The sequence below is a fragment of the Talpa occidentalis genome, unplaced genomic scaffold (assembly GCF_014898055.3).
Source record: "Talpa occidentalis isolate TD23 unplaced genomic scaffold, MPIMG_talOcc4v2.1 talOcc4.10, whole genome shotgun sequence".
Lineage (NCBI taxonomy): Eukaryota > Metazoa > Chordata > Mammalia > Eulipotyphla > Talpidae > Talpa > Talpa occidentalis.
The window spans coordinates 31,635,747-31,660,793 of record NW_023600993.1 but is presented as its reverse complement, the minus strand read 5'-3'; the positions used below and the strand labels follow the sequence as shown (position 1 = coordinate 31,660,793).

General features: G+C 40.1%; 1 protein-coding gene across 3 annotated transcripts in view; it reads right to left on the bottom strand.

Annotated features, from left to right (window-relative positions):
* KIF15 (kinesin family member 15) overlaps positions 1–25,035 on the bottom strand; it is a 59,237-nt gene extending 34,202 nt beyond the window's left edge. For 2 of the 3 annotated variants that reach the window (XR_008551186.1, XM_037527533.2), the window contains exons 1-14: positions 24,908–25,035; positions 22,412–22,454; positions 21,757–21,940; positions 19,472–19,548; positions 16,515–16,552; positions 15,292–15,389; positions 13,900–14,079; positions 12,192–12,401; positions 9,682–9,807; positions 8,886–9,008; positions 5,908–6,031; positions 5,327–5,403; positions 4,893–5,102; positions 3,954–4,131 (exon numbers count right to left, since the gene is read on the bottom strand). Coding sequence is in view for 2 of the 3 variants with exons in the window: in XM_037527533.2 (XP_037383430.1) it covers positions 3,954–4,131; positions 4,893–5,102; positions 5,327–5,403; positions 5,908–6,031; positions 8,886–9,008; positions 9,682–9,807; positions 12,192–12,401; positions 13,900–14,079; positions 15,292–15,389; positions 16,515–16,552; positions 19,472–19,548; positions 21,757–21,940; positions 22,412–22,454; positions 24,908–24,926 (1,687 nt within the window). In the remaining variant the exon portion in view is untranslated. The remainder of the gene's footprint in view (positions 1–3,953; positions 4,132–4,892; positions 5,103–5,326; positions 5,404–5,907; positions 6,032–8,885; positions 9,009–9,681; positions 9,808–12,191; positions 12,402–13,899; positions 14,080–15,291; positions 15,390–16,514; positions 16,553–19,471; positions 19,549–21,756; positions 21,941–22,411; positions 22,455–24,907) is intronic. The other variant, XM_054693549.1, reaches the window with a different exon arrangement.
* Between the last annotated feature and the right edge of the window lie 12 nt (positions 25,036–25,047).

The following is a 25,047-nucleotide window of genomic DNA, read 5'->3' as shown; positions in this document are numbered from 1 at the left end:
AACATCTGTCCAAAACGAGTCTTAGAGCCTTATTTTCATTCGGTTGCCAGAATTGTACAAACAGCTCTGGACTCTAGCCTACATCTTTTAGGTACTCACCCGCGAGCGGTGATTCTCCCCTATAACAAAACAAATTCAGTGGTTAATACGCCACGATGAAACATGGAGTATCCTTTATTTTACCACTTCAGTACTTTTTGATTGGCATTATCCCAGCAGCCCTTTATGTAAATTTTTACAAAATCATCCAGTCTGTTTCCCCAGAATCCTCGTTACTGAACCTATTGCAGGGGCGCGGACAGTGTTTATAGATGGATCCAGTAATGGTACAGCTTCTTTTGTCTCTGAAGGGGATCGGAAGGTGGTCTTGGTGCCCAGTGGTTCGGCCCAAGTCGTTGAGGCGACCGCCGTCCTCTCGGCTCTCGAGACCTACTCACAAGAACCTATCAATTTGTATTCTGACAGCAAATATTTGGTACATGCTTTAAATGTTTTGGAAACTGTTGCTCATATTTCTGTTCATAGCTCCATTGCACCCTTCCTTCATCAGTTGCAAACACTGATTCGTAAGAGAACTCATCACCTTTTTGTGGGTCACATCAGAGGTCATCTTCCATTGCCAGGACCTTTAGCGGCTGGCAATGCCGCAGCTGATTCTCTTACTAGGGGACGTCTAATTTGTCCAGCACTTCAGAGTGCTATGAAAGAACATGTAGTCTTGCACACCAACGCCACGTCACTTAAGGGTCGTTACAGGTTGACTCGTCGTCAAGCTAGTGACATTGTTCGTGCCTGTCACAAGTGTGCACCTTTTGCTCCAGCAGCTGTGCCTCCCCCAGGAGTTAACCCCCGGGGCATCCTCCCTAACCATATTTGGCAAACCGATGTGACTCATGTACCCTCTTTTGGACGACAGAGCCTGGTCCATGTCTCCATTGACACATTCTCTGGTTTTCTTTTCGCCTCCCCACATTGTGGTGAAAAGACTTCTGATGTCCGCTCACATTTGCTACAAGCGTTTGCGGTATGGGCCGCCCACGTGTCATTAAGACAGATAACGGTCCTGGTTATACCAGTAAGGCTTTTGCCTCCTTTTGTGTGGTCCATCGCATTGTGCACAAAACGGGAATTCCATACAACCCGCAGGGGCAGGGTATAGTTGAATGTGCTCATGGTTCTCTGAAAACTATGCTTTTAAAACAAACAGGGGGAGAACACTCCTCCAGGGACCGTTTGACTACAGCTCTCTTTACCCTTAATTTTTTGACCCAAGATACCCAGGGGCGGTCAGCTGCTGATCGGCACTGGTCGCCAGACCCTCGGCAGGTCACGATGCTGCAAGTGAGATGGAAGGATCAGGTCAATAATGAATGGCAACCACCCGCACCAGTATTAATACAGCTGCCAGGCAGCATTTGTCTTTTCCCACAGGATGCAGAAGCACCCCGATGGGTTCCTGCTCGATTGGTTCGGTTTGTCAATATACCTGACCCTGCTAACCTTGATGACACAAGCGTCCCAGATGTTAGTACGATGGGCGATTGTGCATCAGCTGCCTTTTTTGCTCCTCATTGATCGTCATGATTCCACTTTTCCGCAAGTATTTGCCACTAATCTTACTATTGGTCTAGCTTCCAAGCCATTGGATAGTGCCCTGTTGGGCCAGGGTGAGGTGAAATTATTTAATGGCACTTATTCTGTGAACATTAGTTCTACCATTGAACAATCTGTTAGTATTCAGAATAATAGATTATAGAGTATGTCTACTGCTGTCTGTCCCCTCCCTTCTTTTTTGTCCTCCCCAATAATGCAGGAAATGCCACTGTGTTGAACTGTTCAGCGGAGACCTGCCCCCTCTCTGCCTCCTGGGCCCGGAGTGCGGAGAGAGCGGTGATCGTTCGTCTACCTTCTATTTTAGTCATGCCCGTCGATGTTTCTGCACACCTTTCCCCTGTTCTACCTAGGAGGAGACGTGATTTTAGCATCACTGTAGCTATTGTTGCCGTTTCAATAGCAGTGGCCGCGGCTGCGGCTGCTGCCACCATTGCTGTTACTCAAGCTGCTGTAAGTACGGACACTATGGACAATTTAGCTGCCGGTGTTGCTTCTGCGTTGTCAACACAGTAATATATGAATGGACATTTGCAGAATGGACTTTTTGTGCTTGGTCAGCAGACAGCTCTAATGTAAAAAGGGATAGACACACTTTTGTTAATTGCTCACATACCTTGTAACCCTCTGTACAGTTTTATTTGTGTTACCCCTGTTACGGGTGAGGGTCTCATTGCCTGGTTTAAAGGATAAAGGAAATATAAAGAAGCAAACGCTAGCGTCAAGTTGTCTCAAGCCCCTCATTTCAATCCTCAGCCCTTCTCTTTTCGTGCCTCTGAATCCCGCGGGTCGGGACATCACAGGACAGAGAAGCATATTCAAGACAATGCTCTTTCCATAGGGTTTCCATGAAAAGAGACAGTAAATAATGACTGAAGCACAGCACAGAAGGGAGACACAGCAATAGCTGCCTCTTGTAGAGTTAGTGCTAGCACTAAAGGCAATAGCCAATTATTGGAAAAGGGAACAAACTGCAAAGCAGCAAGTTTAAAGAAGTTGGTAGAAAACATTTTCAGGGATTGCTTAGAAGAATACGTCGAAGAAAGATGCACTGAGTATCAATGGGGGGAAAAATAAATAGCAAAGGTTGTTTAGAGACTAATGTATATAATTACAAGATGGTGGGATTCAGAAATTATCATTAGGATCTTCTGAAGGCTGTAAGATATTATTGATGCCAAAGTGGGCAACAAAATACATAGCACTATAGGGGAAAAAGGCTTAAGTAATACAGAAAAACCTGAGCTTAATTTTGTGCCTAAAAGTTTAAGTCTCAAGAGAAAAAATAACCCCAATAAAATCTTCTGTCTCTCCACAATCCCAGTACTATGAATTTTATTCTTTATTAAATTATAACAGAATGGAAGATTTGGAAAAGGGAAATCAAAATTGCTGCCATTTGCAGCAACGTGGATGGAGCTTGAAGGGATAATGCTAAATGAAGTCAGAAGGAGAAAGATAAATACTGGATGGTGTCACATATATGGAATAATAAAGTAACTAACAGTCAGATAAAGACAAGCTTAAAAACCAACCCTTCGAAGCTGACTACATAACTGCAGCTTTAAGAGGGATGAGGGCCTGGGGGAGGGGTAAGAACAAGAGGGAAGGAAGCACAATGGTCTTTGGTGGTAGAACATGGGTTAGTGGTGGGTGCACTACAGTGGTAATACCTGATGGGGGTACTCCAATATTACCGCAATTAAAAATAAAGAATTAAATAAAATTAAAAAAATATTTACTCTAAGAGTGGGATGAAATACAGTTACCATTAATAACAGCAGCCAAGCCTGCAAATTAGAGAGAATACTAACTACAGCGCTTTTCAGAGTAAAACAAGTAACCTCGTGGCAATAATGCAGAACAACAGCTCACTGAACATTCCACACCAAGACCAGGACACTGTGCAGGAGCCTCGGGATACCCTTCTCATTGCTCAGGTAAGTGAACATTTCAATTCTACATCCACTCACGTGCTGGTTAGTTAAGCACTTTTTATTTCACACATGAAAACAGGGAAATTACACTGTTTTCTGAGCCAATCCCCATTATCAACAAGGCAAAATATAATGAGGTATTTGACAACATACATTATATACCACATATATAATATGTGTAAAATATAATATACTTCCTTGTTATAGCTACTAGCCTATGTAAATTTACTGCTCTGATTTTAGAAAAAAAATTAGAAAATGCCACTGATAACATAAAAAGAAAAGCATGCAAGAAATTAGCACATCAGGTCGAAGCTAAAATGAAGAGTTTACCTGCAAGGCAATATAAATCCCCATTAAAACAGCCCCCCCTACAAGACATATAATACAACAGCCTTTGCTTACTTTTGTCACTTTTCTCTCTGCCAGAGACTTCGGAGAAAACTTTTTCTAGTATTGCAATGGTCTGGGCATCTATTTCTTCGGCTCTTTTCACATGCTCTAATAATCTCAACCTTCTGTTCTCCTCCCTCAGGGAATGATTTTCCATTGCATACTTTGCAACTCTGGGGTGGTGCTCTACCTATGACACAGAAGAATTACAGAGTTATCTATATACATTTCACCAATGAACAAGTCTTTCTGAAAAGCCACTAGGAAATAGCATGTACTGGCACGCACTGCTGGTGGCAGCCTTTTGCAAGCCCCATGGAAGCAACTTGACATTGTGATCAGACTGAATATGTACGCATCCTACAATCCCCTTATCACACCTATGGGTCTGTACTCTTGAAACTTTCACCCAAGGTACCTATGGAGATGAACACAAGGGTGTATATTAAGGCAGACTCTGTATGCAAAGGATACTGTCAAATTAACACATAGAAAAGAATAAGGGCACTCTTAAAGGACCAGGATACATTAAAAGAAAAGGAAAGGTGCAAAAAAGAGTGTATGTAACCTGCCTTTGTGCACAGAAGGAATAACAGTAAAAATATCCATATTATTTGAATACACATAAAAATATCTGAAAGATATACGAAAGCTGGTAACAGATTATCTTTGCTTTTTAATGAGTCTGTATTAGCTCTCTATCCTCCCCAGGAAAAGAGGGAAAACAAAAAACTTTAAAGGACTCAACTGTAGAGACTAGTGATTTAGACACTCCTAACTGCCCACGGTGGGGTGCTGGGGGTGGTAGGGGGGTGGTGATGGAATAACACAGTCACAATGTCAGCAGCAATCTTTTAAAACACTTTCCATTGCACTAAACTACAAAACTTGAGAGACACATTATATGTCTTGAATTTATTTTTAGAATCACAGCAAATGTCATGTACTCACCTGCTCTCTCAGAGTTTGAATCTCATCTCTGAGCTCTGACAGCAAACGATCCTGTTCCTCAGGCAGAAAACTCCCCCGAGACTCCTTGTGGAGCTTCTCTAGGCGCATTATTTGGTCCTCTCGAAACTTCACAATCATTTTATTAGATTGAATAAATTTTTCTTTTTTGAGGGTGAGGTCTTCTAATTGGGTTACTTTTTCTACCAGAGACTTAAGAAATTCATATTTTGGTTAAACATAAAAAATAATTTAGCTTCCCTAAATTTTCATAAACCAAGAAACAAATACTAACTTCATCTTTAATTTCAAAGGCAAAGTAGAGTTTTCATAGCCTTCCTTTGTTTTATTTACCTGTGCCATTTATTTCATGCAGAAAAGCACAGCACAAAAAAATAAATGTCTTGAATCCCCTTTGTAATAATTCAGTTTCCTACCTTCTTTTCCTGTTCAGATTTCATAAAGAATAACATTGCCTCCTGGAAATACTTCACGTAATTAGTCTCATCTTTGTCTGATTCAGTAAGAAAGAAAGGGAAAGGGGAAAAAGAAGATGTTCAGCTCTCAAATTTAAAACCAAGGAAAGAGCTAAAATAGCCCTCAACCTCAATCTAAAGACTCAGACTGTTACCACCACATCATGATTTTCAAATGAATCCATTCAGCTGTGCTTTGAAGAAAAGTTAAGTCTTGCTGAGTCTAGTTAGTAAACATGCATGGATTACATAGGATATGACAGAATCTTGGAAGAAAATTTCAATGAAATTTATTAGTATCTCTTAACATTTAATAGGGACGGATAATTCAAAACTATTCCCATGTCCCTTCCCTCCGTATCTCACAGAATTCAGCATCTATGGTATTTTTTCTGGTTACAGTACCTTGTACTGTGAAATAAACAGCGACACCTATGGAGAATTTCAGGTCACTGAATTATGCTGGGCCTCTCATCAGAGGATTCCATACTAGCATCCACACATGGTCTTCCTCAAGATAAAGGCCATTGTGCCCATCTTACCTCTGGTCAGAAAGCCTTCTGACAGGATCTGTCCTGAACTAAGCTGAGCCAGTTGTTCTTTGAGCCTCTTCACTTCAGCTTGGAGCTGACTCACATTACCTTGGGTGTCTTCATTTACCACAGCCTATTAAAGATTTTTTTAAAAAGCATTGAAACATTTTTGAGGGTGTACAGTATTGTGTTTATATTTAAATATGATTTTGAGTAATAAGCACCAAAAAACCTACACTTCATTCTCTCAGTCACCACCACCAGATTCACACAGTGTACTAGAGTGAGGAGGAAGTTTCCTTTCCCTGTATCTTCAAACAGAGCCAGACAGTCTCTCCCCTCATGTTTCTCCTCAACTGCGACCTAGGTCTCCACATTTTTGCCTAGTGCTGGGCTCTGCTGGCCTGGCCATGCCATCTAATCCCTTCTTCCTGCCCTCATGGAGAAAACACCTCAATGGCTGCCATTTCCCTTCTGTCTTGTCTTTCTAGAAGGGTGTAATGAATTGCAGGGTTAGTCTGAGTTCCATCAGCTTGGGAGAAACTACTTTTTCAGAGGATATCAACCCTCTATTTCCTAAGAGTCTTCCTAAAAAGATGGATTGATTTGACAGCTTTACTTCTGTTATGTTAAATGCTATTTTAAAGAAATGCCTCTTTATCTTAAAGAAATGTCTTAGTTGAGATGACTTCTAAGAGGTTCCAGAAGGCCCACAACACAAAACCCACAAAGTGATAACAAGAACCAAGAGTTGAGTACCAATCAGGTTGAATGGATCGAGTTATGAATACCCAATATCCCAGTTAACAAAAAAAGCCTCTGTCAGTCCCTAGGTCCCCATGTTCTTCTCTTAAGCAAAATCTTCCCACTGAGAAAGATCTAAAGAGTTCATCCTTACACAAGTCCTCACTATCCTAGCCATCTTCCACTATAGGCTGCAGCAGGGGCCTTACCATTGACAGTGACTAGCATAAGGCTCCTGGTTTTGTTGTAGTATTTGTTAAGAAGCCATTTCCAGTCACTTCTGATTCTGGTCAGCCTCATTTCAAGGAGCCCTTATAAATTCTGACATTATTGTCACAGCAATGACATCACAATTCTAGTTACCCCTGAAGTTTTCACTCTCCAAAGACTTTTTTTTTTTTTTTTAAGATTTATTTATTTTTATTTATTTATTTATACAAGCACTGGGTACAGTCAGAAGCGCGGGAGGGTGAGAGAATTCACCAGAGCCAGAGCAGGGAGCAGAGCAGGCAGAAGGACCGAAGTACACTGCTGAGGGGAGCAGCGGGCGGCAGGAGAGGTCTGCGCGCCATGTGGGACCCTCCTCTGGGGAGCAGCCGGGGATCGAACCAGTGCTGCAGAGGCTGCGGGCAGCTTCGCAACCCAGCACTCAACCGCTGCACCACCAGGGAGGCCCAAGACTTTTTTTTTTTTAAAGATTTATTTATTCATTTATACAAGCACTGGGTACAGTCAGAAGCGCGGGAGGGTGAGAGAATTCACCAGAGTCAGAGCGGAGAGCAGAGCAGGCAGACTGACGAAACACACTGCTGAGGGGAGCAGCGGGCGGCAGGAGAGGTCTGCGCGCCATGTGGGACTCTCACCTGGTGGCTGAGGATTGAACCGGCGCTGCAGAGGCTGCGGGCAGCTTTGCAACCCAGCACTCAACCGCTGTGCCACCAGGGAGGCCCTCCAAAGACTTTTAAAGGTTCCAAGAGTTAGGGTCGGGAAGTTCTAAAGATTTTTTTCTCCTCATTCTACAAATACCCCATCCCCATCGGGAATCACAATCCAATAAAATGAATGAATGAGTAGACCTATACTCTTCTGACTTTCCTAGGGGAAAATATGGTTGCCTTCATTCTTATCACAATAAGATAAGGTAGTCTACTTTTAGAGTTCAAAGGATCAATTTTTTTTTTTCTAAGAGAGAAAAAATTAATCTGGTAATTAATGGCACTGCGATTCCTTTGCCTGGAGCCAAAGGGGCCTCCAACCTCTCCAACACAAGTAGGGGATTCCTTGGCCTTTTCACCATCTGCACTAGAGCTTGGCAAAGTATTAGCTGAAAGTCAAATACAGTCTACTGCTCCTTTTTGTAAATAAAGTTGTATTGGAACACAGCTGTGCCTATTTGTTTACATTTTTTTTAAAGATTTATTTATTTTTATACAAGCACTGGGTACTGTCAGAAGCGCAGAAGGGTGAGAGAATTCACCAGAGCCAGAGCGGGGAGCAGAGCAGGCAGAAGGATGGAGGTACACTGCTGAGGGGAGCAGTGGGCGGCAGGAGAGGTCTGCGCGCCATGTGGGCCGGGGAGCAGCCAGGGATCGAACCGGCGCTGCAGAGGCTGCGGGCAGCTTTGCAACCCAGCGCTCAACCGCTGCGCCACCAGGGAGGCCCTTGTTTACATATTGTCTATGGTGCTTTCTCACTACAAAGGCAGAGCTAAGCAGTTGGGACAGAGACCATATCATATGGTACAGGAAGCCTAATATATTCACCAACTGGCCCTTTAAAGGAAAGATTTTTCTGACCACTGGTGTACACTAGTATTAAGGAAGCTTCTTATAAAGAAAGATGGAGAATTCCTAGAGTTGTAAATAACTTGAAAGACAATGTTTGTCAAATTATTTCTTAACAAATATCCCACCCGCATCTCCATATAAACACACACACACACACACAGTTGTTAGCCTGGTTTAGGGAAATCAATCTACCTAGTATCTCCAACTCAATTATGAAGGAAAAACTTTTGCCCTTAAGAAAAAAAAGTCAAAGAATAAAAACTGTAAAATTTAATCTGTACCTCAAATTACATGAGTGCAACAAAAGAAGGCTAGAAACAATGAAATAGAAATCTTGCTTAAAGTTAAACTTTCACCAAATAAATATAAGCTAATGCTAATATTACGGCAATCACAAAAGTGAGTTACTGCAAGCTTAGGTTTTTTTCCTAACTCATTTAATGAAAGGTATTTTACCTTATTTTTAATAAGCTTGGCTCTTTGGGCAAAATTAAGTGTTGACAGGGTTTCCCCAAAACACCTGGATCCAGGATGAACATTTGCAATTATAGCTGTTCTGGCATTACCTCCAAGGGAGTCCTGTTGAATGATATGAATGGTACGGATTCAGACAAGAAGCTATAAAATCTTTTCAAGGAAAGAAAAAGTACCAAGAGGGAAAGATTATCTATCAATCACAGTGAACAATACCAAAACAAGAGCCCATTGGGCTCCCTGTGGCCTCAGCACTAACACTGCTGCAGCCGAAGATTGATCCCCAGATAGGGAGCTAACCCACATAAGGCACAGCAGACTTCTCCTGTCTCACCCACTGCTTCCCCCAGTATGTATTTCAGCAAATCTGCTGCTCTGCTTCCTGCTCTGTCTCTGGTGAATCCTCTCACCACCCACACCTCTGGCCTACACCCTCATTATTCTATGCAAAAATAAATAAAATCTTTTTTTTTAAATTAAATTATTTATACAAGCACTGGATACAGTCAGAAGCATGGGAGGGTGAGAGAATTCACCAGAGCCAGAGCAGGGAACAAAACAGGCAGACTGATAATACACTGCTGAGGGGAGCAGCGGGCACGGCACAAGAGGTCTGCACGCCATGTGGGACCCTCGCCAGTGGCCCGGGATGGAGCCGACGCTGCAGAGGCTGCAGGCAGCTTCGCAGCCCTGCCCTCAACCACTGCACCACCAGGGGAGGCCCAATAAATAAAATCTTTTCAAAACAATAGTCCACAAAGCCAATCATCTACTTTACCCGAAGTAAGAAGGTAAGTTTGGAGTCTCTGTAGCAAACATGTCTCTGCTTCCCATTACCCACATCAACAAGTGCGGTAATCACTTGGCCCAGGCAACTCAGTGATCGGTTTATGTTACCTGCCTCCTAAAAAAAAGAAAAAAATTTAGGTGCACTGATATCCTTTTTATTTTTCTGAGAAAATATTTGTTAAGGATAATTAACTTTTCATTTTTTTTTTTTAAAGATTTATTTATTTTATTTATACAAGCACTGGGTACAGTCAGAAGCGCGGGAGGGTGAGAGAATTCACCAGAGCCAGAGCAGGGAACAGAACAGGCAGACTGACAAAATACACTGCTAAGGGGAGCAGCGGGTGAGGCAGGAGAGGTCTGCGCGCCATGTGGGACCCTCCTCGGTGGCCGGGGATCGAACCAGCGCTGCAGAGGCTGTGGGCAGCTTCACAGCCCAGCGCTCAACCGCTGGGCCACCAGGGGAGGTCCAAGGATAATTAATTTTTCATCAAAAAGATGTCCTCAACTATTTTGTAACCTTTTTCTATTTGACATGTGCTGCAATTTTAATATTCAAAGACAAACAAAAACAAAAATCATGTGAAGGAAAAAACTCAATGTCACCTTATGATTGTAATAATTCAAAAATGACCTATAGGTAGTGATTAAAAACTAGGAATAAAGTTGGGGCTGTACATTAATAGGCATATTTTTCACTTTATATTAAAATGTTTGCTAAATGGTCAACAGGCATATGAAAAAATGTTCAACATCCCTCATAATCAGGGAAATGCAAATTAAAACCACAATGAGATACCACCTTATACTATTAAGAATGGCACATATTAAAAAAAAAAAACAACTAGCAACAACAAATTTTGGTGAGGATGTGGTGAAAAAGGAACTTTCCTACACTGCTGGTGGGAGTGCAAACTTGTCCAACCACTGTGGAAAGCTGTGTGGAGGTTCCTTAGTCTATTAAAAATGGAGCTACCATATGACCCAGCAATTCCACTCCTAGGGATCTACCCAAAGGACACAAAAACATTAATTCAAAAGAACACCTGCACCCCTATGCTTATTGCAGCACTATTTATAATAGGTAAGACTTGGAATCAACCCAAATGCCCAAAAATAGATGACTGCATCAAGATGATGTGGCATATATACACAATGTAATACTATTCAGTAATCAAAAAAGATAAACTCATGCTATTCACAGCAACATGGATGGTGCTAGAAGGTATTATGCTCAGTGAAATAAGCCAGAAGGAAAAAGAAAAAATATCGGATGGCTTCACTTATAGGAGGAGCACAGGGAAACCAAATAAGGGATCAAGGAAAAAAAAAATAACAAAAAACATAACAAAACAAAAACAGACAACTATAAATCAGAAACATTTTCAGGGGAGGAGGAGGAAGGGGGATCAAAACAAGAGAGGGAAGTGCACAAGAGACTATGGTGATGGGGTGTGGGTGAATTGGTGGTATGGGAACTATACCTGAGAAAAGAAAGCAAACACTGTTAAAAAAAAAAAAGTGAACAATAATGTAAAATATATAATTTAAAAATAAATAAAACTTTAATTCTGTCTTCAAAAAATCCATTTGCTAAATGATAAAGGTATAACTAATAACCCACCTCCACATTCCACAAAGTCACTGATGCACTTATTACAAGGGAATATTCAGATATTCAGTCTAATTCTGTAAACTACGACACAAATTCTTAAGACAGCAGCTTGGGGAAAAAACAAAAATGTTTGGGTTACATATTTTACTGCAGGTAACATATTTTAATAAGTGGGTCTGCAGTGGGAGAAATATAGAAAAATGAGAAAACAAGTAGAAATTATGAAGCAAGAGGCTTTGAGTTCAGAGTTGCCACCATCTGTACCATTAAGTAAATCAGAAAGGGGGTTTAGAGTCACAAGTAAGAGCCCTATCTGTGGAATTGGACTATCTGGGTTTGAATCTCAGCTCTGTCCTTAGCTTGAGAGTCCCTGGAAAATTTACTTTAGTTTCACTAATTGCTTAAGAGAAAGAATAGTACCTACTTCCTGGACTTGTTGGGAAGGTTAAATAATTTAATATATAGCATTTAAAACAGGTCCAGCATATCTCATACTATAAACTTAATCTGCTAATTTTCTTATGTTTCATATCTCAATAGACACATGACCCTGAGATTGCCTGAAATTGCCCCAGAGCTCAGGTGGCTAAAACTCATAGCATACCTTTCGTGCAAAAAGTAGACACTACTCCACCATTTCTGACTCTAATCAGTCCATGCCATACCTACATGCTGCCACTGTACTGTCATCCTTCTGAACTCAAACTCTTGTCCTATAACATGTCCATTCACTATTCTTGCCCCAAAACAAAAATTTCTATTCCTTTCAGATGTGAGCAATTTATTTCTTTGTAGTTGTCACAACAGTCGGCCTGATATTGATTTCTAATAAAGATTCACACACAAGTTGAACTGAAGACCTGAGACCATAATTCAATTCTTACCTTCAACCTCATTCCTTCTGCATGGGTATCTTTTTGCCTTTCAGATCCTGCTAAATCCACCAGGTTGAGTAGGGAGGTCCGTATATTGACAGTCTCATTGCTTTTCTCCATTGACTCTATTGTAATTGTAAAGACTGCATGAGACCTAGAGGATTCCCTATTCATTGATGTTGATGCCACACGTCTGTTTCTCCATCCTCCAGACAATACCTAAGTTAAAAAATAAAATATGTTAACACAACTTTTAAATGGTATGCAACAGCCATTAACATCGGTAGGAAATTTGTAAAGGATGGTACCAAGGAACGTACTCAAGTCTTTTTCTGTTAAATTCCTTTTCCATGTTATGAAAAGAGAATAAATAGGAAATCAGAAGGCACAGAATCTAAAACTGGCTTTGCCATTCTCTACTTGTGTCAACTTAGTGCAAATCACAAATCTTCTGAATCTTTCTTTACCTAGACAATGAACAAATTAGACAAGATGAACTTGGAAATTAACTTCAAACCAAAAGTTCTGTCAGTTCTTTTGGAACTGTTCCCTATCCAAACACAGGAAGGCTCATATTGCAGGCTCCGGAATCAGATGAACATGAGTTCAATCCCTGACTCTACTGTTTACTAGCCATGTGATCAGAGGCCAAATGAACCTTTTAAGGCTCAGTCCCATATATATATAACATGAGAAATGTGGACACCACAAGAGAAGAACATCTCAAACTTAAATATACATACCAATCACCTAGTGACCTTGTTAAAATGCAGATTTTAATTTAGTACATGTGAGGCAGGGCTAGGGATCCAGCATTTCTAACAAGCTCCCAGGTAATACTGACAGTCTGAGAACTACATTTAGAGAACAAGGGTTAATAACATATGCAAGTGGCAATATTTTGTAGATGTCAAATATTATATAATAAAAAAAAAATAAAACTAATTGACCGGGTCAGATTCCATAAGAAGTACAGACTATTTTCTAAATTCCTGTCAAGAGATGTGTTTCTCCTGAGTTAAATGATCAAAAGAAGCTGTTTTTTGACACCTAACATAGAAGGGTGGAAAATAAGGGGAAGAGAGCAGTTTTAGCTGGTTTAAAAAGCAGAGTCCAGGGCCTCCTTGCTGGCATAAGGGGTTAAACACAGCACTGTGACGCAATCCACAGCCTCTGCAGCATGAGTTCGATCCCCAGCCGGCCAGGAAGCTACCCACATGGCACAGCACATCTCTCCTGTCTCACCCACTGCTCCCCTCAGCAGTGTATTTCAGTCAGTCAGCCCCACTCTGTCTCTGGTGAATCCTCTCACCCCATCTCCCCACACCTCTGGCCTGTACCCCAGCTCTTGTATGCATAAATAAATAAATCTTTAAAATAAATAAAATAATAAAAAGCATAATCCAGGAGCTCCTCAAGCAAACAGCTACCAGTAGGAACTACTAGAGAAATATGTACGCTAACAAACTGTAACCACTGGTTTTTAAGAGTACCCAAAAGGAATACACAGCACTAAAATGTTGCAAAATCAAGAAGCTCAAGATTCTACTTTAACTAAGAGGACATCTATAAAATATTCTTTTTTCTTCTCAATAATCTTCTGTTATGCCTTTGGAAATATTTTTAATACCCCAATTCTTGCTTTTTTGAGATTAAGGAGCTTTTCACAGCATGATACATTCATTGCCTAAGGATCAAATAGCTCAAGGGAGGGTACCTGATAGGCTTCAGCAGCTGAGGTCACTACCTGCTCCACTGAACCAACAACAAAGACCCCTTTCTTGATATGCTCCCTTAAGTACAGTCCAGCCGATGCAGAGTCCAACAGGTCATAGATCTGTTCGTTGTAGATTTCAATAAAGGAACACTTACAAAGGAAACTCTTTCCAGCGCCAGCCTGCAAAAAGAGAAGCCTTATTTAAATATATTATTTTCATGCATTCATCCCTATCTTTATGTACATTAATAGTTCACATGCTTCACTAGGTATAAATTTCCTACAATGTCATCCTTTACACACTACAAAACACCTAAAAGTCAGTTTTAAAAAATCTAGGTAACCAGAGGTAACAGGGGGTAGGAGAGGGAGAAGATGCCCACATGGGTGGTTTAGTGGAGGGTGAGTAGAACATGTGCACTATATGGAAAAGCAAAAATGTAACCAAAAAATCAAAATTTAAAAAATCTAGATAATTAGTTCCAATACAGCATTACACTCTAAAGCAGCACCAAACTGTGATTCAGGAGGCAATGTATGCTAGAGCAAAACAAGTAGATGGGAATGGAGCAGTCCAATTAACAATTCCATTTTTGTCTTACATTGGACATCCTCACAAAGTTTTACTTGAAACAAGTGTTACATTCTTTAAAAGACTAAAAATAACTTAGTCTCTCAATAGGATTGCTAACTACAGAAGAATTGCATGACACTAAACTTATTTCACCAGCATATCATGTACATGTCCAATTGCAAGGTTAGGGGACAAATGGTAAACCACTGTTATATATCAGTCTCCTTGGTACAAATGCAATAGAATCTAGAACATTAATGATCATTAAGCCTAGATTTCACCAAGAAGCACAATCATGAAAATGGTCCACCCTGGGAACCAATGAAGGAGGAACACCAACACCTCCAGGATGATGGAGCCACACATGTGAAACAAGATAATGGTCAGGTACTAGCAGGTGCTACAAAAGAGGAAAGAATGGGCCCATCACCATTAGATGTGAGATGAGGAGGATCTTGGGCCATCTGTAGCCAACTGTCAGTCAAGAGACAGACAGGAGGCAGAGTGTAGTGATCTGTTTTCCTCAGTTAAGATTTTCTTTACACTTTCAAAATCTGAGAGCCTAAAGATCACTGTATAATGTTTTTAAGCCAACAATCTCACCAGCAAGGATGATGTATGTTTTATAAACTAAACACTTAAATTTAAACTCAGAATCCTTAATTTTATCCTAATAGTTGAAAGGGATATCACACTAGGCTATCCACATCAGAGTCCACCTAAGTCCCTCCATGTCTCATGAGCCAACTCTTAATAGCTAACTATTCAAAACTAGATTATATATCATAGAACCACTTTATTTTTACAATAAGTTTTACCTTCTCTTTTTCACGTTCAATTAAGGAAAATAAGTATTCAAAACTCCGCGGGATTACTCCTCTCAGATTATGAGAAAAATTGTCAGATTCAGATGGTCCTAAAAAATATATAAGAAAAAGCTGTTTATTTTTATACTGTTACAGGAGTCCTTTAAAATGGCAACGCTAAAAGGCAATTTGTACAAAAGTAAGCTGACACATTGCAAAGCCAGTTTCATATTTGTACCTCAAAACAAGTTAAATTTTGGTCTATGAAAGTTCACATAATAGAATCTGCCTACATACAGGATAGAAGGAAAGTCCCACATAATAGTCACCAACATATATTTAAAAGAAGTTGTTGTTTGATAATGAAAATACCCATATATGTAACAAGTTTGAAATTTTTCCTATAGTCAGGTACCAAATTACCAGCAATATCAAATAACTGTATTTTAAACTTTGTATATGACAATCATTCTCATAGGCTCACATGTACAAACTAGCTGTGTGACCACAGGATAATTGATCTCTCAGAGTTCTCAACTGTAAAAGAGAAGATAATAACGTAATAACTACCCCATAGAGTATTACTAAAAACTGGTACTAGCTAGTACATTTTTGCATTGGGCAGTGAAAGCCAGACCAGTAGAAAGATTCTATAACAATATTTTACAAGGTTTCTATGGAGACAGAAAACTACAGAATAGTTCTTTATTTTGTTAACACTGGGAAAAGAGGAAAATATGAGTAGCTAAGTTAAATACAATAATATATTGTAAAGCAATGGAAATAATTATCACATGCAATAACAATGCATCAAGAAACATTGCTGAGGGAAAGCAGTCAGACATTAAAAGAATAAGCGTAAAATTTCACTTGTAGAAGCTGAAAAACAAGCAAAACTAATGATGATAGATTCAGAGTAATACATACTTTAGGGGACAGGGATTGGGATACTGACTGACTCAGATGGTTGGTGGTTATACAGGTATATAGGTATATTAAATTCATGAAACTCAATTCAAAAGCTTTATTGAGCACCTACTCTGCACTAAACACTGAGCTGGAAACATAATTATAAACATAGACTTTCCTATCATGGAATTCGCAATCTCACAAAACTATAGGAAATATTCTTAATTTTATGAAGTCAGCATCATATAAATTATGCCTTCCCAATAATGTACTAGGTACTATATCATCACAGAAAGAGAAGATAAAGTCAAAAAGTATTTACTTACCCATCATAGTAAATGTTTTTCCTGAGCCAGTCTGTCCACTGTAAAAAAAATGGTTTATATATTTTTACACATAAAATTTAAGACTACCCTCATATATTTTTTTAAATAATTTGCCTTTTTTAAATTTTTTAAAAGATTTATTTATTTATGCATACAAGAGCTGGGGTACAGGCCAGGGATGCGAGGGGAGACAGGATTCACCAGAGACATAGTGGGGAACAGAACAGACAGAGCGACTGAAATACACTGCTGAGGGGAACAGCAGGCGAGAGGTCCACGGCACCATGTGGGTTGCTCCCTGGCAGGCCGGGGATTGAACTCGTGCTGCAGAGGCTGTAGATTGCTTTATAATGTGGTGCTTAACCCCTTCTGCTACCAGGGAGGCCCTACCCTCATATTTTATATATTCTATTACTGTATAAATTTTACCCACATAAACTTCATTCTTTTCAAAAATTACATTAGGTAAAATATGAAAAAACATTTTCCTTTTGCTAATCACTGTTAATTGTCTAACAAATGTTTCCAAAGAATACAAAAATAGTCCATCAGAGTTTTCATTTAATTCTGTTTACAAAATCGGAATATTTTTCAAAGTGCTCTGCAACATGTTCCCTCCCTTAATTTTATCTCACGTTTCTGTAAGCCAGTAAATAGATATAACTCAATTTTAATAGCTACATAGTATTTCATGAATGTATTATAAATTATTAATAAAAATCAACTGGGGAAACAATAAATCTAGGAAAGGATATAAAGAAAAAGGAAAACTCATCCATTGTTGGGAACATAAATTAATGTAGCTGGATGGAAAATGGCATAGAGATCCCTCAAAGATCTAAAAATGAAAATATATTATTTAGCAAGACCACTTCAAGGTGTCTACCCAAAGAAAATGGAAACTCTAATATGAAAAGGTGCATAAAAAACTCTAATATGCACCCCTATGTTCACAGCAGCATTATTTACAATATCCTCAACAACTAATGATAATTTACTATCTTTGAGAGGCAGAATTTAGGAAAATTACATTTTTTTGAATTGCTGCATTATTTAGAATAGCAAAAATTGGAAACAGAAGTCCAACTGGGACCTCCCAGGTGGCGCAGCGGTTGAGCGCTGGGTTGCGAAGCTGCCCGCGGCCTCTGCAGCACCGGTTCGATCCCCGGCTGCTCCCTGGCCACCAGAGGAGGGTCCCACATGGCGTGCAGACCTCTCCTGCCACCCGCTGCTCCCCTCAGCAGTGTACTTCGGTCCTTCTGCCTGCTCTGCTCCCCGCTCTGGCTCTGGTGAATTCTCTCACCCTCCCGCGCTTCTGACTGTACCCAGTGCATGTATAAACAAACAAACAAATAAATAAACATGCCTCTACTAATAAATAAATAAATAAACAAAAGTCCAACTACATTTTTCTTCTCATAGTATATATATATCTCAATCATTCATGATATCCTATGAAACACTGCTAGTTCTAACTAAAACCAGAAAGTCTACTGCTAGGAGAAATAATTACACTACAAACTGTGTTCCTATTTATGAAATAAATCTGAAATTATACTAAAATTTACCTTGTAAAACTGCCAAAGTTACCACAATGCCTTCTGGTCCCTCCAGCTTACAGGTCAACATTAAATCTATAGCAATATTTTAAGGTTGCCAATATTCAGATATTCAGGATCACTGTACTATACATTTGGAAGACAATTTGGCAGTTTATTATGAAGTTAACCATAGACTTAGCACATGGATTACCAAAGGGAACTGTATATAAATACTGCCATTGGTAGATCTCACACAGGATACAGATAACAACTTTAAAACTGTTCTACCTGTATATTAGGATTGAATAAATAAGCAAATGGAAGATAAATATAGGAGCCAGATTTCTTGCTGTCAGACACAAGGGAAGTTACATGCAAGGACGGCTAGAGTAAACACTTTGGATTCACTGGATTCTAGAATGAACCCATGTGCATTCTAAATCTTGAATTAGAGCCAGAGACTTTAGTATAAATCCATGTTTAGCTTAATTATAAACAAATTGATAAATATAAAAATTACATATGTACATATATAAAATATATACTTTATATAAAGTATATATATACTAACTCATGTCTATATACCATAACTATATGTATGATTAATTATGTGTGTATATATATGTCACCATGTTTATAGACATGATTTAGTTTCTCTACATAAATTACCTAGTTCTCTTTGCTGAAAAGGAACAGAAGCAACAACACTCCAGCAGTAACAAACACACCTAGTGTCTAGATCTTGATTTCTAAATACCATTCTCCAATAAAACTGTTGATTCTAGGCCAAGGACAGAGAAAATACAAGATGAGCGAGGAGCCTCTTGTAGTATCAGAAAGTAAGAAAGTGTTCAAAACAAGATGTGACATATCAAAGAGACACAATCTCAAATAGTTTCCAGTGGCCAAACTATAACAGTATGAGCAACAAGATAAAATAAGGCAGTATTATAAACCAAAGTATTAATATAAAATAAATATACATGATTCCATTGCATATAAATAACTGAATAAAGAAATAAATGGAGAAGAGACAAATCTTCCTTATAGAAGAATTTCACATGATATAGATACTTTCCAGGAGGTGAAATTTAGCCACCTTCACCTATATTATCCAGCTGGGGTCAATCTAATCAAATGATTCTTTCATATTAGAGAACCTGGCCCAGCTGTAATAACACAGAGATGTGACTAGGAAAGAAAAGCCAAGTAATGTGTGTGGCCTCTACAAAACAGAAAAGGCAAGGAAGTGGATTCTCTCTTAGGCTTCCAAAAGAGCACACAGCATATGAGAACTGTATCAGACGTCTCATCTGTTATTTCAAGCCTCTAAGTTTGTAATAATTTGCTACAGCAGCCATAGGAAACAAAAAAGCACTATTGTACCCTTGAATAAGGATACAGTCGACAACTTACTATGCAAAGATGGTACCATTATATCCACTCATGCAAGACTCCACAATGCCTTTGGCCACAGTTGAAAACACAGACTCCTACAAATGTAAGCACCAAACATGTAAGGTTTCATTTCATTAAAATGAAAACATTTTTCCTAATGTTTCCTAAGGCTAATTAAACATTCTATATAACAATAAAAACTGTGCAAGATTTTTTTAACATTTGTGATAACACAGAAATTATATCCACTACAGGAAAAAAGGTAAAGCAACTCAGATGATAAAACTTGCACATAATTATGTCCATTAATCTATACAATTAGACATTTAAAAGCTCATGTCTAGACTTTATTTTTTAAAAAGATTTATTTTATTTATTTATGCATACACGAGCTGAGGTGGAGGCCAGAGGGGCAGGGGTGGGGAGAGGATTCACATAATGGGGCACAGAACAGGCAAATCTACTGAAATACATTGCTGAAGGGAGCAGCAGGCGAGACAGGAGAGGTCTGCTGCGCCATGTGGGTCAGCTCCCTGGTTGGGATTGAACTTGTGCTGCAGTGGCTGTGGACAGCTTCATAGTGCTAAGACTTAACCCCTTGCGCTACCAGGGAGGCCCATGTCTAGACTTTATACAAGTTCTGTTTAGCACATTGCATGCAAATATTACTCTGATTTGAGCATAAAGTAAAATAAAAATATTTTCTTCAGTGCTTTTCTCACAAACTGGTACTAATCAATATTTTTTATTTTCATTTTTACATGTAAGTACTGCAAACTACTGAGCATCTGAAACGTGGCTAGTCCAATTTGAGATGTTGTTAAGTATAAAACATAGAGCACACAGCAGATTTGTAAAGCTGAGCATGAAAAAAAAGAGGAAGAGGAATATCTCATTAATAATTTGCCTCATATTAATTACATGTTGAAATGATATTTTGTATATGCTGGGTTAAATAAGATAACAGAAATAAAATTAGTTTTATCTGGATTTTTTTTTTCCCCTTACTTTTTTAAAATGTAGCTACTAGGAAATTTATATATGCTTTTTATTTCCACTGTCTAGCCATATCCTGGATGAAAATATAAAAGAGCTAAAGATTTAAATGTCTCGGGGCCTCCCTGGTGGCGCAGGGTGTTGAGACGCGGCACTGTGGGGCTGTCCCAGCCACTGCAGAACGAGTTTGAACCCCGGGCAGGGAGCTACCCATATGGCTCAGCGGACCTCTCCTGTCTTGCCCACTGCTCCCCTCAGCAGTATATTTCAGTCACTCTGCCTGTTCTGTTCCCCACTCTGTCTCTGGTGAATCCTCTCCCTCCCCGCACCTCTGGCCTATACCCCAGTTCTTGTATGCATAAACAAATCTTTAAAAAAATTTAAATGTCTCACCTGTGATGTTTGACACAGTGGCCATTAGCCACATATAGTGATAGAAATTTAAGTTAAAATTAAGAAACTTGAAAGTCAGGCCTGTAGATGCACTACCTCAGATGCACTGTAATGGAAAGTGTAGGCAGGACATTTCCACCACTGCAGAAAGTTCTATTGTATAGAGCTGACTAGATCTTGACTAAACTGTTGTTACTTAGAAAAGCAGTTATTGACATCACAGAACTCTAAGTTGATCACTCTTTGGTATGAACTGAATGTCCATGTCCCCCCCCACCCAAATTCATATGGTGAATCTTGATCCCCAATGTGATGGCATTTAGAGATAGGGCCTTGGGAGATAACTAGGTCATGAGGGTGAAGAAGACCTCATATTGGGAGTAGTGCCTAAGCAGATAATCTCCAGGAGGGAGAACGTAATCATCAGCAGAGTAAGAAAACTTGCTTCCTCTCTCTTCTCCACGTCAGGACACAGTCAGAAGGGAGCTGTTTATAAGCCAAGAAATGCACCTCATCAGACACTCGATCTGCTGGTCCTATCTTAAACCTCCCAGCCTCCAGATCTGTGAGAAATGTTTTCTGTTTAAGCCACCCACATTTGATGCCACAGTGAAAGAAACACTCCTTAAATTAGGCATTTCAGCTGTACTTGTCACTCTAAGCAGCTCTGAAAAGGATGCCTCACTAACCCCTATTACTAGATGGAGAAAGTTAAGCAGGCTTATGTCATTCTGGTATAAAGATTGATGAAGAAAGAAAAATATTTGCTAAAATGCAATTTGAAATATTTATGGACTTTTTGCACATCCTTCTCTGAGCTCTATCAAGATAAAAAGGGACCAGAAATGAAATCCTCACAAATAACAGTCTTCTGTGTTCCAAGCAGAAAGCTAAGTTTTCAAAAGGATCATTACCTGAGTGGTGTCCATGTCAGCAACGTGATCGAACGTGAAGGTCTTGGGCTCAGGATTGGAATGCAGTCGAAGAGTCGTGGGGGAGAGCACAGATAGGCATAAATTTTGCTCCCCATCGGTTGATCCAGAACCCTCTTTAGAAGGACGAATTCGAACAAAAACTTTGATGGCATCACCTTCATTACTAAAGACAAAAATGTAGCATTTAAGTTTACTAGAGAAAACTAAAAAGGGATCTCAGTCTCCAATTTCCTGTTTCCATACTGAGTTTCCCCCAAAGCCCAGGATCTATTTGTTCACATTTACCTCTTTTAAGAGTCTCACATGGCCTACACACACTTTACTGACTTGGTTCAGAAGACTTAATTTGAAATCCACCCAAAGGGCGGTGATTTCTAAGGCGCTCCAAGCCCTGCTTGTCTGATTTCCCTTAGTAGCAATAACATCATTGCAAGGGAGAATTATGTTATTAATTCCATCTTTTAGTCTAGAAGATGAGGAGACAGAAAGGGAAGGGAGAATGATGTGAGTTTTTCAAATTTCCAGGTAGTTGAGGGTCCAGCTTAATTTCAAAATAAGTGCCACTCACTACACTAATGGTTATGAACACTACATTCCCTAATTCTTTGTTTTCATCAACAGGTTTTTTCCTTACCTTGGATGATTAGACTGTCCATTTGTCACATTGCGTAACTCAGCTAGAAAAAAAGATAAGACATCATTAAAGGTGTTTAAAATAGCAATCCCATTCCTATCTAGCCTGCTGTTCATTGCTGACACTCCTTTTTCAGTCAACTCAGTTCCCTGAACCTTTTGACAGTGGGGAGTTCCAGGACCCAGCTTGATCTTGCTCTCTATCCTATCCATACATGCTCCATTGGTGATGACATCAGATTCATGGTTTTAAATATTACACACACACACACACACACACACACACACTAGCGAATCCCAAATTCTCCCTGGAAGGTTCTCCTAAGCCCAAATTCTTTTATATTTTATTGCCTGCTGGATATCTCCAAATTAGATTTCTAACAGGAAATTTCTCAAATTTAATGTCTCCAAAACCAAGTTCCTATTCACCACACCCTTACTCAAAACATGCTTCTCCATCTCATTTAGTAACAACTCTCTTTTTCCAGGTGCTCAAGCCAAACATCTTGGAATCATTCCTGACCCCTTTCTTTCCTATACTTCATAGCCAAGCTGTTAGCCAATCTCTGCCTCTACCTTCAAAATATTTCCAGAATCCTATATCAAATCCACGGCCATGACCACCATGGAGTCAAGCCAGCAATATCCCTTGAGTTACAGGTTATTACAAAAGTCTCTCTGCTCTTCTCACTCCTTCATTCATTGACTTCATTTATTCTCAACTGAGAAGACAGAATGATTCTTTAAAAGGGAAGCCAGAGGTCAACTTCCAGCATGACAGTGTGAGGAACTCCATTAATTGTCTAGTGAAACTGATGAAATAAAATTTTTTAAAAAACATTTAAAGCCTCTATAAATGGTTGTAAAGACAAGTAGCAAATGAAGTAACATCTATTCAAAAAAACTTGTGGCAATCTGTAAGAAAGTCTGTGGTACTTGAGCCACAATTGCTCCCTCCCTCCCAGCTAAACAAATTAGAAAGTTCAGATCAGACCACACAGCCAAAAACAGTGGCATCCCTCTTCCCTCAACTCCCAGCTGAAGGCCTGTCTTCCCAGGGGGAGCAGGTTATCAGTTTCTCATCCTGTCTCTGGCCAGCTGCCTGTTACTGAGGCTAAGTCGGACATAGTTCAAAAGGGAATCATAAACTCAATTTTATTACATTCTCACTCTGATTTCAAAGACAACAACCCACGGGGCCAACAATATCACAAGAAATAACCTTCAAGAGTATAAAAGTAAAAGGTGTAGAAAGCACTGCAAAAGCTCTCTCCTCCCATGTGTTCCTACTTCATGCTCCAATATCTGGACTGTGGGAAAGCAAAGGGCACTTACTAGGGAGGTTATCAACCCCAGCTTTCCCTGCAAACTTAAATAACTAAAGTTTCCCATGAAAATCACAAAGAGGTGCAGTGAATACCCTTGCTCCATCACTTCAAAAAAATGAAGTGTATAGACAGGACAGAGTCATTCAGAGACAACCACATGCATATATCACTTTCCACTAAACAAAAAGATGCTTTAATTTTAATCCAACAATGTATCAATCTGTGTGCTAATATTCCCTAAATGCTGAAAATGGAGGGAAAGGAACATCTCAAATGGATGAAAGAAAGCAGAGGTGTTCATTTAAAGGTACGATCAACCTAAGCCAAGCAAAAAACATAACAGATGACAACTACAAGCGACAGCTAGAAGCATTACCATAGGAAGGTTCAAATTCCAAAAGTTCACAATCTATTCACTCTTCCAACATAGGCTTCTCCTCCATTCACAGAATTCACACCATTCACAGAAATCCATCAAATCTGCTAAAATCAACTTTAATAAGCAAGACTCCTCAAAGTACACAGGAATTGGACTATGAAACCAGTGAAAATCTGAAGGTTTATTAAAAGTAAAAGTGACCATATTCCCCTCCAAGAAAAAACAAACAACCCTTGACCAGAAAATAGGTGCAGTGAGATCACTGAAGACACTGACTTAGTGTCTACGCTTTAAAAGTCCCTTAACTAAGGAAAGTGCATAGAGGGCCCTTCAACAGAGAAAGACATGTGGGAACATGAGTAAGTTCAGGAGGGGCAGTAATGGGGAAAGACGCAGGGGCGGGTGACAGTCAGGCAGACCCCGAGGCAACCACAGAGAGGCCGCCCGCGCCGGGACCCCGAAGAAGCCAACGACGAAATGGCAGGATGGGGCACGCGAGCGAAGAAGGAAAGGGCCCCTGGGCGCCAAGCTCCTAGATGAGGTCTCCCGTTCACCGTTCACTGCCAGCCCTGGCGCCGACAACTGCGCCTGGCGGGTACGGCCGCCCCCTTCGCAGAGCCCCGGAAGGGAGCAGCTGTTCCATCAGCGCCGGGTCTTCGCAGCGCAGATTCCCAGCGCCCAGCGCCGCACAATCCGCTCCTGCCCTCAGCGCCCATCCTGCGGGCAACAGTCCTTTCAAGGCAGTATTTGGGGGCGGGAACCAGGTCACAAAGTCGGATTCCTTACTTACTTTTGCAGCCGGGCGACATAGCGCCCTCACCCCGAGTCCGGAGACCGACGCAGCAGATGCCCCAACCTCCAGCCGCGTCGCACACCCGGATTTCGCCCGCTCAAGATGGCCGCGAATTTGAATTTGGCGCTCGAATGGGA